This window comes from Athene noctua, chromosome 3 (genome assembly GCF_965140245.1).
Source record: "Athene noctua chromosome 3, bAthNoc1.hap1.1, whole genome shotgun sequence".
Lineage (NCBI taxonomy): Eukaryota > Metazoa > Chordata > Aves > Strigiformes > Strigidae > Athene > Athene noctua.
Genome location: NC_134039.1, coordinates 60822231 through 60836038, shown reverse-complemented (window position 1 = coordinate 60836038; position 13808 = coordinate 60822231). Strand labels below are relative to the sequence as shown.

The 13808-nt window shown below is 43.6% G+C and overlaps 1 protein-coding gene across 3 annotated transcripts in view; it reads left to right on the top strand.

Moving 5' to 3' along the window:
• ANKRD26 (ankyrin repeat domain containing 26) overlaps nt 1–13808 on the top strand; it is a 61976-nt gene that overhangs the window by 42662 nt on the left and 5506 nt on the right. The window contains exons 27-37 of one of the 3 annotated variants that reach the window (XR_012633430.1): nt 32–184; nt 1145–1320; nt 1523–1616; nt 2693–2767; nt 3883–4008; nt 4177–4289; nt 4705–4846; nt 6376–6657; nt 7369–7604; nt 8373–8619; nt 13449–13464. Coding sequence is in view for 1 of the 3 variants with exons in the window: in XM_074903150.1 (XP_074759251.1) it covers nt 32–184; nt 1145–1320; nt 1523–1616; nt 2693–2767; nt 3883–4008; nt 4177–4289; nt 4705–4846; nt 6376–6657; nt 7369–7604; nt 8373–8619 (1644 nt within the window). In the remaining 2 variants the exon portion in view is untranslated. The remainder of the gene's footprint in view (nt 1–31; nt 185–1144; nt 1321–1522; nt 1617–2692; nt 2768–3882; nt 4009–4176; nt 4290–4704; nt 4847–6375; nt 6658–7368; nt 7605–8372; nt 8620–13448; nt 13465–13808) is intronic. The other 2 variants (XM_074903150.1, XR_012633431.1) reach the window with 2 other exon arrangements.

Sequence of the window (13808 nt, the reverse complement as noted above, 5' to 3'; positions counted from 1 at the left end):
ATTTTCTTCATGCTAATTTAACTTTCATTAGGGCATGGTCAGACAGCTGCAGCAGGAGCTTGCTGATGCTCTTAAAAAACAATCTATGTCGGAAGCTTCACTTGAAGTTACTACGCGCTACCGCAGTGACCTGGAGGAAGACAAATTGCGCTTGCAAAAAGAATTGGAAAACGTTAAAACCAAGGTACATAATGTCTATATCAATGAATCTGAGGATAGTCATTGAAAGTAGGAGAAAATGTTGTCCTAAAACCCTAGAAGAAACTTCAGCAGGATAGATTTAATGCTGTGTGAATCAGTTCCACTGTTTTATAAAGCTGATGTCCATGATGAGAAGGTCTGTGACATGATGACACTATGTCCTTACTTGGACAAAGGTGTCTCTTTGCAAAGGTCCTTTGATGTGTCTATATCTTACTGCATTTGGTTGGGCCAAGCAGGTTGTTTAATTTCTGAAGAACAGTAGAAGTAATGGACTGCTGCCTTTGGGCTTTTTTATGCTGTCTGTGCTTCCCCTGCCCCACTCCTACCCCCCTGCCATCAGGTAACATTTTTTCAATTCTGAAGGCTTTTGCAACTTATTCTGCAAATATAATTTTCCAATTTTTTTGCCCCCTTCCTTGGCCCTGCAGTTATTTGCCATCCTTAGGAAGATTTCTTGCAAGTGGCCTGTAAGCTACTTTCTGAAGCGGGAACCACCTTTTGCAGTGTTCTTACAAAAACCGAAGTATAGAGGCCTCAGAGCTCAGAAAGAAAAATCATCTTCACCTCCCTGTGAGGGAGGCGGGAAGTCACCTTAGGAGAAGGATGAACTTTTTAATTTGTGTCTTCATGGAGGAGCAAACAGGTGGATACAAGGAGTGTCACGAGTCACTGAAAGGGTGGCAGGGCCGTGTCGGTGCTTAGAGCCGTGCTGTAGCGCCCACGGCAGGGATGGCAGAGGCCAGTATAAAGGCTGATGCAGTAACACAGTTTGTCTTCGTTTGCTAGTAGGAGTGAGGGTTTAAATGGACTTGAAATGATTGCAGTTCGTTGGGTTGCAGCTATGCACAGCTATATGCAGTACTTGAATTCTGCAGCAGCAGGTGACTCCTCTCTAGAAAAGCTCACCTCATGACTGCAGACTCCTGCTGTGATTTTACAGTTGCAGGAGCTGGAAGAACAGCATCTGCAGTCTGAGCATTGTGTTCGCGACTTGAAGACGGCCTTGGATAATAAGGAAAGGGAAGCCATCGCTTCTTCCCAGAAACTGCAGGACCTCCTGTTGGCATCTTCTAGGAATAATGCTACTATAAAACAACTGGAAGAGCATGTACAACGGTAAGAGAGTAGCACAGTGAAGCAAGGTGTCTGTCGCTTTCTGGGATTGTGTGAGAGCGACAGGGTAGCCTTGTTGCCTCACAGCGAGTTAATACACGACTCTGAAGGATGCTTTTGTCTTAGATTATGTTATTTCATGCTGTTTGTTTCAGAACTGCTGCTCTGGTAGATTTCCACATTAAGACCTGTATTTCTTTTTAAGCCTAGAAATTGAAAATGCCAGGTTGGAAGCCACAGTCCAGCAAGAGAGCACTAGGATTGAAGCCCTTCAGAGAGATCTGCAAGCCTCTGCCTCAGTAAGCTGATCACAAGCTTCCCTTTTTGTCAGCCTAGTTACCTATTTCTGTGGGGAAATTTTAAGATGAGGTTTTCCGGGAGAGCCTCGGGGAACTTGGTTCCTGCGTTCTCCTGAACATAGCCTGAAGCAGGCTGCTTTCCTGGCCCGTTCCCCGGCTTTCTGGTTTTGAGTGTTTTCCCACACTCCTATAGCAGCTTAATGCTCTAAAAGGTAAGGATCTGACACTAATACGCTGCTGTAACTACTGTCTGCTTTAGACCCGTCGTGACATCAGATGCTACTTCAGACGCTTGTTGCAATGTGTGTCATTAAAGGTATTCATCGAGTTAACTTGTGGAAAATCCACAGGGGATATTGATGCCAAGCGCTTCATGTTGGAGGCCGGTCTGGCATCATCAGGCTGGAGCAAAAACTCCACAGAGCCTTTGCTGTGCAGAATTGCTTTTCCTTTGGCCACTTGCTGTGTGATTGCTTTGGTGAAACAGTGAACAGGAATGTATGTGGTATCATTTGCAGCACTGAGTGTGAGCCTTGGAATTGCCACTGCCTCTGCGCAGTGGTTAATTTTGGCTCAGGTGAGGTGTTCGTCTGTGGCCTGTATGAAGCAAATTATTTTTGTATGGTAACCAGTGAACTAGGGTTCTTGTTATGACTGGAGTTGTTAATTAGTGCTGAAGAGATTTTGAAAATAACTCCATATGAAAGTTGAACTTTGATGTACTGACACCGACAAGAGAAGAGGGAAGGCAGTCACAGCGCTGGTCCTTCCCCTTTGCTTAACAGGCCATGGTTTTCAGGTGTACTGTGAAAAGCTGCTCCTTCCTGTTTCCATGGGAGATGCTTTGTATCCCGCATGGTGCTCTCTCTCCCTGAAATAAATGGCAGAGGGGATGATTGCTGACAATGTTGCAGTGGCATCAAACTAAGGCTGTTTTGATCATTGGTGCTGGGTGTAAATACTACAGGAATGAAGAGGTGAAGAAGCGTGTGTAATACTTATTTTTTGTAATGAGGTGTAAACTTCCATCTGGCAAGTCACAGTGCATCTTCTTGCTTTTTTCAATGCTTCTGTAGGTTCATAACCGCCTGGAAGACTTGATAACTGGCTTACGGACAACACAAGCAGCTGCAGAGGACCACCAGCAGCAGGTATGTCACTGGCTGCCGTGAATGACTGTTGTAGTCTTTGAATTTCTTGTGTGCAGGTAACTGATGAAAAGATCAGGTGGGCTGTGCAGGCACAGTTCAGCTGGCAAATACCTTTCTGGTTTTAGAGCAAGGTACCCTCAGGGGAAAAGACTGTAAATCTCCTTGTTCCCTGCTGCTGTGTTTTGTATCTGTGTGGTGGTGTACAAGATACTCGTGCTCATCAGCACCATTTGGCTGACAATTTCTCTCCCACATCCCACCGGGAAGGAGTGAGCAAGTGGCTGTGTGGTGCTTAGCTGTCTACTGGAGTTAAACCATGGCACACGATGGATGTTGTGGGCAGGAGGGAGGTCTGTGGCTGAAAGCTGAGAGAGGAGACCGGACTTGGGAGATCCGTGTTACCTTTGCAGCTTTGTCACAGCTTGCGCTTGAGACCGTGTTAGCTTCTGTTGTAAGACCCAGCGTTACACCTCCTCTGTAAGGACACTAGAGAAGGTTGTATAGCCCGAGGTGAGGATTTTTTGTCTAAGCCTTTGTCCTGAGGTTTTCATGACTTTCTGTAGATCTGTACAGAGTGCCACTAAAAACATCTAGTCACCTTGCATTCTTTGTACTTGAACAAAGTCAGCAAGTTCCGTTCCGCTCAGATCCATCTGTTAGGCAAGTCTTTGTCCCTTTGGGTAGAAGCATAAATAGTATTGCCGATTTGAAAACATTGCCTTGCTCTGAGGAGATGTACAGCTGTTACAGAGGCCGAGAGGGGAGGGTATCTTCTGTGGTGGGCACTGGAGGAATTATTATCAAGTACGTATCTTCATGACCTTCAGAGGACCTTTAGAAGAAAGCGGTAGGGTGGCTGTGTGTGTGCATGTCATATCCCAAAGCTTCAACCTCGTCTTGTTGCTTCTGGAGCGTTCATTCTTTCCACCAGCTTCAACTGCTGTTCTTGGTTGTGTTTCCTGAGGTGTGATTTACACTCCACGTTAGCCTCACCTGCAGGTCTTGGACGGGGAGAGGAGAGCTCAGGCCTGTTTCCATTTCAGTTACTGCTTTCTACTGCAGCGCTGTCTTTCTGGTCACCTTAGCTTTTTCTTTTGCCACTGTTGCTTTCACAGATGCAAAAGCAAGCTGTGACATCCAAGGACTTGCACAGCATGTGGGAAGAGCAGTTGAAGTTCAGATCCCACCTTGAGGAGCGTGTTGCTCAGCTTGCCAGGGAAAAGGCTGAGCTCTTGGAACAGGTGAGCCCAGAAAACTCTCCAGGCACCTAGCCAATACCCAGGAGAAACGGGTCCACCTTTTTGTCGAGATGTACTGCAGCTTCTCTGTGGAGAACGCTAGATGCACATACTGCATGGAGACACTCTTCCTATGCTCTCTGTGTCACGTTATCTTTTCTGTTTTGAAAGTGTGAGAGTGAAAGAAAGAAAGTGAAGAAGCTGGTAGAGTTGAAACGACCAGTCGAACTGCGTCTGGATCAAGAAATGAAAAGAAACATTGAACTGCAGAAAGACTGTAAGAGGTATGGCTGTTTAGTGTGGTGAAGAGGTATCCCTGAGCCCAAGTCAAGCTTTATTGCAGTTCAGTGTAAAACTAGGGGCACGTAACCCTGAGAAAATTCAAGCCCCCTGAATTAGTTCTTGCAAGGTGCTTCTGTACACACCTGTAGTTTTCAGTAGTTGACAAAAGAACTGCAAATGCAGATTGCCCTGTGGCTTTCCTGGGAGGGAAGGAAGCCTTTTATTCCCCTTTTCAGGTGACATTTGGACCCTACAAGTGACTTGTGGTGTGGGAATGCTGGTTTTTCTCAGTAATTCCTGGTATGTCAAGCACATTAAAGATGAAGGCAGGCACGTCTGCACTGTTTACTTGAGAACATGTGAAACAGGCCCATTGTTCCTTTGCTTCATTGTTTTCTTGACCCATTTGCTGTGCAGGTTGAAGAGGCTTCTGAATAGAGCTATGAAGAAACTCAGGGTGTATGAGGAGAGAGAGACAGAGTCCCAGCTTCATTTGCAGGGAGAAATGAAGAACAGATATTCTGAAACGGTCAATGAAATTGGTAGATTAAGAACAAAGGTGAGCACGGCTTTGTTTGAGGTTTGGCGGTGGTGGTGCTTTCTCTTTTGAAACCTGTGTTACTCTTTCCTTATACTTCTTTTCCTGTTGCTGATTTATTTTCTTGGCTGTATTTTGGAACTGACTGACCTTTCTGGATGCTCCTTCTACTGTTACCGTAGTAGATGACTATAACTCATCCTGGTGGGCATATCCTTACGGGCAAAGATGAAAACATTATGTGCAAAGAAGAGAGGGATGGAACACCGCCGTAACTCGGAACAACTGTACGAAGTTGGCTTTTGCCCAAGATCACCCCTTGAGCCCCACCTTGGGCGTGAGATGAGCAGGAGGCAGTGCAGATTTTGCTTTTCTAAATGGTGTCGTTGCTTCCCACGGCAGGATGCAGTGAGGTGGTGCAGAAAAACTGCTGTAACTTATTGTGGACTGGTATCTGTCTCAGCCCATCTTGACCTTGTCACAGGGACCCAGAAGGAGAGTTCCCAGCAGTGCTTTTGAGGTTGCTCTGGCTGTTCGGTAACCTTTAACTACTTCTCTGCTTGTTACTCAGCTTTGCTGCCAGAGCAGCCATGGTTCAGAGCTAGGTTCGTATTGAGAAGGTACTGTAGAATGAGTCAGATGCCTCTGCAGTGGCTCATCTTCGGTCCAGAAGTTAGTAGCGTTTTTTTGTTTCTGTTGGAAGAGTTATTCTGAATGATGGGGAAGCGCGTTACATTTAGGTGGTTCTAAATCAGTCTAAAGTTTCTGCTTGCTGTTAGAGAGTTTTTCAAGTGCTTATTATGCTAGGTTCCTCCCTTTTTTTTTAATAAAAGACGGGACATGGTGGTTTATGTTCCACAGGTATAGAAAAGGTGTCTTTCTGGAGGGGGAAGAGGAGGACAGAGCTGTAGTGCCCACTGGGGCTTCATAAAAGTCTGATACTCCCTGCAAATTTTTGAAAATAAACTGCAGCTTTGATCTAGAGAAATCTGTGATCTAGAGAAAAAGTGGTCTTCCTCCACCACTGCTGTAAACGCTGTGTTCTGCACCACTATTTACAAATCCTTCAACGTAATCTTTACAGTGTAGGAGTATCTATTTCTTACAGTTCTGTAATGAAGCTTTGACTGTGTTGACAGCATGTACAAAATCCCATCAAGCATGATACACGTGGTTTTGGATGAAACCAGAAGGTGGCTGGGTATGGGCATGTTTGATTTCCCGTGACCATAAGAGCAGCTCACCGAGGAATAGCCCTAGTGCTTTTCAGCCGAGCTCCATGGGTGAAATGCTGCTAGTTTGGTACCTCTTGGCCTGTGACCTACTGCGGAAGAACTGAGCAAGGCTGGAATCCTGAGGAATCCTATCAGAAAAGATGTCCAAGCTGTTCTTGTTTTAAAAGAAGAGCCTGGTTTCACTTTGGTTTTAATACTGAGTCAGCAGATGACAAATACGGTCTCCATGGCCAACCCCTTGAAGGATTTTCACAGAATTGACTAATTTTAGATGCCTCTGAGTGCCTTATAATATTTTTATTTTCCTGTCTGCAGGTTGGTGAACTTTCCCGGCAGCTGGAGATCGAGTCTAAAAAATGCATGGAGCTGGAAGCACAAAATCAAGATTTGCGAGAAGAGTTGTCCACTATGAGTGGGAACCATGAAAAACTGGAGAAGAGCAAATGCCAGCTGAAAGAAGAGCTGGCTAATCTGAAACACCATTTGGAGACTAACATGGTGGATCATAGCCAAATAGAACAATATAAAAAAGAGATAGAAGAACGAGCTGGCCAAGAAATAAGACAAAAACTACAAGAAGTCAATCTGTTTTTGCAGGTAAGTGTTTTTCGCAGTTGTGCCTGTAGTGTCTGTCATATCCTTTTGTTATCATTGTCATTTCCTCATATTTTGGTTTTGGTGCCTGATTCTGTGTGTTAGTGCTGTGCCTCTGACTTTCCTGAAGGGCAGCGGGAGAAGCGAATGTGGTTGGGCAGGAGCGCTTTCCCCTGGGTGTGTAATGTGCCTGCAGGTGCCCGAATCAAAAGCGTGCCCGAGGTAGATTTCCTTTTGCAGCTCTTGAGAGGTATCGCTGCCCGCTGGTCTTGTTCTCACTGTTCACCCTTGCATGGGTGCTGCAACTTCATGTTTGTCATGGCCAGACATACAGTCCTGCTTTGTCATGGTACGGGGGAAAGCGCTCAGGACAAAGTCACTCAGGCTGCGGCGGGGGAGGTGGAGGGTGGCTGGAGGTGAGGGATCCTCATCATTTCTTTGAGGAATCCTTTTCTATATGCCCTGTCCCACAGACACAGTGTTCTTTCATTGGTAGCTCTGATGACTAAGAGGGCTAAGAGCGGGGTTCCTTCTGCATGAAGAGACTTATTTAACACAGTACTTCCAGGGTTCGGCCTTGATTGCTGATGGTGGTGAGGAGGCACAGTTGCCTCGCTGAGTAAAGCCGGGCCCTTGATATTGGGTATGTGCAAGTGACCGCCCCGAGAGTTCTCTTTTTCTCTGCCGTGGTTGAAAGTGCATTATCTGCTTCAGGCACAGGCAGCCTCCCAGGACAGACTTGAACAAATCAGAGCCAGTCATCATGCTTCTCTTAGAAACCAGCTAAAACACAGAATTCGAGATCTTGAATGTGAATTGGACAGGATAAAAAACACCCAACAAGACAGTATTTTTCAGAAAGAATCCACACAGGCAGAAGCAGAAAAGTACAAAGAGCTGTATCTGGAGGAAGTAAAAATTAGAAGATGCCTAGCAAATAAACTGGAAAGGTAAGTCCATGCTTTTTTGGACTGCTAATAAGATACTACTTTTTCCTCATGCATTTTCCTCCTAAAATCCCTCTTCTGCATCTGGTCAGCATTATGTATGTAAGCATAAAATGGCATATTTGTGAGGAAAGGACCTTAAGACCCTTCCGCTTCCTTAGAACTGTCTTCCTTTCTCTTTAGTGTTCCAGCAGCCGCAGCAGCACCACTAATCATGCCATTCATAGGGTATTTTTAAACTTGATGGTGTTTTAACAGGCAGCCTTCTTGCCCGTCTCTAATAATCTCCTCCTCTTGTTCTGCGTATGGCAGAAAAGATAAATTTCATGTCCTTTGCTGCTTGAATAAGGGTAGGCCCTTCAGAGAACACAACTCGATTCTGTGAAGCCAAAAAAAAAACCATCTTTGTTGGCTTCCATTTTAGCGGTGTGCCTGAAGTTTGCACTTTCCTTGGGAAAGGGAGGGTAGCCCAGAGTTCTTACGCAGGTGACGTACCTTTCAGAAGAGGCTAGGTAAACACATGGCACTCACAGATTGCTTTGGAGCCCTAATGCTGAGCAGTCCTAAGCGTTGCTAACGCCTGCTGCTCCTTGCAGGTAGGGTGACTTCTTAGAAACAGGCTCTCCAAAAAAAACTCAGACCAAATTATGTTCTCATTTTGGATGCCCTTAATCCCTTCCACTTTCAGAAATCAGGTAAAAGACCTTCAGGATAGCTTTGCGAAAGTGCTACTACCAAAGGTAATTCTCTGTATACTTCTGAACGTTTCAGAGCTAATGAGAGACTAGCAGAATCCAACGCTAAGCTCCTGCAGGAGCGCCACAGAAGCAAATCTTTAATCACCAACAGCATTGTCAGTGGAGGCCTGGCTGCAAGTCCAGTTCTGTATTCAACTGAACTGGGACAGCTTGGCAACAGTTTGGCACTGAACAGAAGTCTGAGCCTAGGAGGAAGCTTCCTAAGCCCAGCTGGCAACGCTTTATCATCACGAACAAGGGTTGAAGCCTTTGTGGCTAAGGTAAGCGTTTTGAAATCCCCTTCTCAACTGCTGCTAAAGGGTATCCATAGGGAAGGTTGTGCCTTTTTTAGCCTAAAGTTAGAATCCATACATCGCTCCAAACCATATGGTCTAACATGTCAAAGCAATTGCTAATCATCAAACCAGTACACAACTAGCTGAGGTAGGGGTGAAGACTGCTGGTCATCGGGGTTGTACAAATTTCCAGGAGTGCTCAAAGACCAAAAAATGCTGACATCTAAGTAATGAACTGTGTAATTGCATTCTTCTACAAGAGAAACTCTTCCCTACAAAAGAACACCGTTCCCAGTTATGGTCTTCATTAAATTTTAACGTACAGTACGTCTGGCCTATTTAAAAGGGCTAACTTTATGATGAATGCAAAGCTCCATCAGGCATCTTTGTTTGAGACACCTTTTCCTTCTTCACTGTTCCTCATTTTAGCAGTTTCTTCACTGCAACTTGTTTTAGTACATTCGTACCAACACAGGGATGCTTCAAAAATAGCATGATGTGAACGGGATCGCATTAACTTCTCACTTTATACTTCACTGAGGGACAGACACTATGTGTAGGGGATTTGTTTTTGCAGTTCCCGCTTGTGTGTTATTACGTGAAAAGCTAAGGTTAACTGCTCCTCAGGAACTCTTCACAGCTTTCAATTGCCCAGCAGTGCTGCAACCTCTGCATTACCTCTGGTCAAATTATGCCCTGTAATTAGCAGTTGGTGTGATAGCCCATCCCTCACCGAATGGTGAACATTGTAACGTTATATCATGAGATTTGGAAACCAGATGTCAGTAGTTGGGATCCGCTTCCCACCTAGCATAGGCCTGAGGCATGGACGAGCTTCTCTATTCAGTCAGCGTTCTATCCCTCGCGTATTCTGCTGGTTGAACAAAATGTGAGAAGGATTTGTTCACTTCTAAGTCCCTCTCCGTTCAGTGGTCCCACCCACATTGGAAACAACCCATTTCAACAATATGTCTGCATGCTGCACCTGGTTTAAGGGAAAAAAACAAAACCAGACAAAGCAGGGTAGGCAATGCATAGCGGTGGCAGTTAGAGAGATTAACTTCTCTGTTTCACCATGACTGTGCTTTTCAGGTCAGAGTGGACGTGTATTACAGAAAGAGCTCGGGAGGCAATTACTACTGTACCATCTGCAGGGGCTATTCTGCATGCAGGTGGTAGAAAGGAGGCAAAACTCAGGGACCCACTGCAAAAGTGAAATAAGGAGAAGGCCAGGACAAGGGAATGAGACCAGGAGGGAGCAGGGGAGAAGTGAGGAAAAGGAAGGAGAGTTGGGAGCAAGGTGTTAAAAGAAGGAAAAGGCAAAGGAGGAACCCAACCCACTTCTAGGGAAAAAAGCTGCCCTAGTTTAAAAGAAAAGGGTGCACAGCTGTTCACCTGTTTCAAAGAAGAAACAGGAAGAAAGATGGTGAAGGGAAAGAAAGCGGGAGTACTCGCATCTTCTTAACTGAATTGCAGCAACATTCTTTGGGTACTTTCCATTTTAATTTTCCAGAAGAAACTTGAACTCTCTGACAAAACTTTGAGATGACCAGTATCCAGAGAGATTCCTTTACTAATTTACTAGCTTCCCTGAAGTATATTACAGAAATTCAAGATTCTAAAAGGCTATTTCATAGCTCACCGGTTTTATCCAGTTGCTAATGTATTCAAATACCTATTTCAAATCCTTATATAGGCTGCTTCAGCATTTTGTGAAAAATGGCTCCCAAATTTACTTGTGAAAAACACTTGAGGTAACTGCAAGAAAAGCTTGCCTTGGATCTGAGAGTGGTGTTGCTGTTCTCGCTCAGTGCCCTGACTTCCACAGAAGCCATAAGGTTTCTTTTCAGAGCGTATGTCTCACATTTTGTGACGGATCGCTGTGCTGGGGAATGCTTTTAGGTTTCGGTGCTGTTTTTTGAGGCCTCACTTTGAAGATCTGAAAAAACAGAACCAAAAAATACCCCTCAGCCTTGAGCAGGCTCTCAAGGAAGTTGAAGAACAATTAGGTTTGACATTGCCCCGGTCTCCAATTACGGATGTCAGCTGGGGTTTTGTTTGTAGTTTGGGGGCATTTTTATATACCTGCATTTCTCCTGCCTAGTGCAGTTTTGTCAGTAGGACTTAGTCCCCTCAAGTCCTCTCTGGCCCCATTTACAACCAACAGAGACTTTTAGTTTGTTGCCAACAGAGGATTCTTCGCTCTTGCTCTACAGAGATTGTCTTCTTGGGATTAGCTTTTAAGTCTAATACAGTATTAGATATTCTCAAATTCTCTTCCTGGAATGAAGGTGAATAAAACCATTGCTAAATCCTCAGAGAATTTACCAATTTCTTACCCTTTCTACCAGGTTATCTTAAGAAGAAGCTGTAAATCTCAGCATGCCTGTTTTCCCTCTTTCAAAGCAGAAGGCTGGTTTCCAAGACTCAGAGTTAGTGCTGTGATTTTATCCTTCCTGTTAGGAAATCCAGCTGCACATCCTTCTGTGATACTGCTTCCTCCTGTTAATCACCACTCAGGGAACAAGTGAGACTAATTTTAATGTCACTGTCTGTAACCTGAGTCACTCAGTGTTCAATGTATTCAGGATCGTCTAAAGCCTGGTGTTCTCTTTCAGAGTTCTTCAGTAACAAAAAAGTGTGTTCTCGGAGGTGCGGTAGTTGCTGGAGGACATGTATCTAAGCGAGTTTTTCACTCAGAACTGGTGGCTTAAGTTTCCTCAGCTGGGTGCAGTTAACAGTCTTTGAATCCATACTGTATCTCTGAGGAACTGAAAGTAAGGATTGCTGACGTGTGTTTAAAAAAAAAAAAAAGGGATTGAATTGGAAAATAGGGCTTTAAGTTAGGAGGTAACAAAAGAGAAAAAGTGCATGTATCCCTTTGCGTACAACAATGGGTGGTGAATTGCAATCTGTTTCCAAATGCAGAATTACCAGATGCACTGTCTGTGCTGTCATTTCTGCAGGAGTCCAGTGCCATTCCAGAAACAAGTTGGAGCATGAGGGAAGAATTCAGAGATGACAGTTGTAGTCTTTTTTGAAGTGCTTTGTCGGTTGTCCTGCTCAGTACTCTGCCTGTTCACCAGTTTATTTAAAGGCAGAAGAGTTTCTGTGTCTCTAAGCCTTTTTTTCACTCCACTGTTTGCTTCAGTTATGCCTCAGACTTTTTCCCAGTAACCTGGTTCCCATCTGCAGAATTTGTCTTGCCTTTAAATTCAATCTGAGCAGTGCCTTCTTGACCGGAGATTACAAGTGCTCCTGCACTAAAGCTTATAATGACAGGGAGTTAAAGAGCTTAAGTTGCAGTGTGCCTCGGGTAGTCGTCTTGCGGTTCTTTTTTTAGTCCAAACTCTCTGTGCAGATTTGGTGTTTCTCACAGTAGCTTCCTCAAGGTGAAAAGGGCTATTTGAAGTAGAGGACATGCCATTCTTAAGAGGAAGATGTTTATGTAAAATCTGGTTTGTGCAGAAGCTTTGGAGGAGCTTCAGGGCAAGGAAGTGAAAATAACTTCACACTGATATTATTGAAAATGTTGGTATTAATTCTTTGTCTATGTAACTGTTGGAACAAAATTGGTAAATGATGCTGATTACAGACAAGAGGAAAAAGTGCTCCTTTGGTAAGTGGACGCAGTTGCTTCTTTTAGACATAATGAAAGAATTTGGAGTTTAAAGGCTTGAAGGGTTTCGCAGTTTTCCAACACTGCTTAACATGAGACACAAATGTCAGTGATTATGCATATTTTGCAGATGTTCATGTTGCAAGCTCAGAAAAAAAATGAGTATTTTATTCTTATTAAAAAAATAAAGAAATGTGTTCCATTACAGTATAGACCCTTCCCCCTTATCAAATATATATATGCTGCAGAAATTAATAACCTTGAAATGGAAGTGCAAAAATATCTTGAAAAAACCAAAAAAGTTCATACTGACACAAGCTCATTAGTCAGTAAAATCCCAATCACATGCAAATGCCTGTGGGGTTTTTTGGTAGTTTTTATTTTCATTAGAGCTCCAGTAATAAGGAATAAATTACAAGTACTTGAAAAATTCTGTGCATCTACTTACAGTGACTGTAGCAACTAGCAGTTCATTAAGGAGGAAGGAGGTTGGCTGAAATTTGTTTGATAGTAGGACTTGTGTCATAAGAAGGATGTACATGTGTATTGCCTGTCTTTTACAGGAGTAAAGAGATCTTGGATGGGGTCTGTCTTTTTATAATTTGGTCTACTGATTCCCAAACTGCTCATGAATTGACATGTCACTATCCAGAACTAAATTGAATCAAGCAGTTGAAACACAAACATGAGGTACCATTAGTGGTGTCTTAGTACCTCTTACTACTGTTGTCTTAGTCCATAGACTAAGGCAAGGAATATCTGCTGCAAGTGCTGCAAGGAGATTTTGGGACTGGAGTCCTGTTGTTAGGTCTATCAAATGTCAAGCTGAAATCCCAACAGCTGTGCTAAAGGCGGGTCAAAATGAATGTTAGTGTCTTGACATAAAAAATAATAGTGAACTGTGCTAGCAGCAACCAGTGTGAATTAGTGGATTTATGAAACCAGTTTTCCTACATAATGTGAAAAAGAGAATGTTTGCTTCCTACTCTGTCTCTCAATTTCTGTTCCTTTCTGATTTCATTTTCCATCTGCACTCTTGTATTGTAGCAGCCTTTCTGTTGTTAGATTTTTTTTTACTTACTTCACTTAGAAGTAAGCCATGTTCTTATTTCTCACTGAAGACCTTTGAATTAAGGCTGTTTTTCCCTCTTCTTCAGCTCCTTAATCACAAATCTGTTCTTTCTCTTCCCTGCAGCCAGATACATGACAAGGTTTGTAGCCCCTATCGTTTAATGTTGGGTGGTATTTTATACTGGAGATGTTTTGTCTATTTATGCTGTTAGGTTTGATTAACACTTACTGATGAATTCACATTTTCCTGATACTGCAAATATTTAGAACTTGTTAGTTTGTCCCAGTGAAAGAATGACTGCTGCACAGTACTTCCATGCTTTATGTATTTGTAGTAGTATGGCTTCTGTGGTATCTAACTGTCTGTAGGATGACAGTGTATGGATTGCATCTGCTATAATGGAACTTCTTTAAACTCTAGAAGTAAGCTGGTTTACCCTCCTTGCCAGTTCTGACATTCAAAAAGTTCTTGGTAGTAACAGCA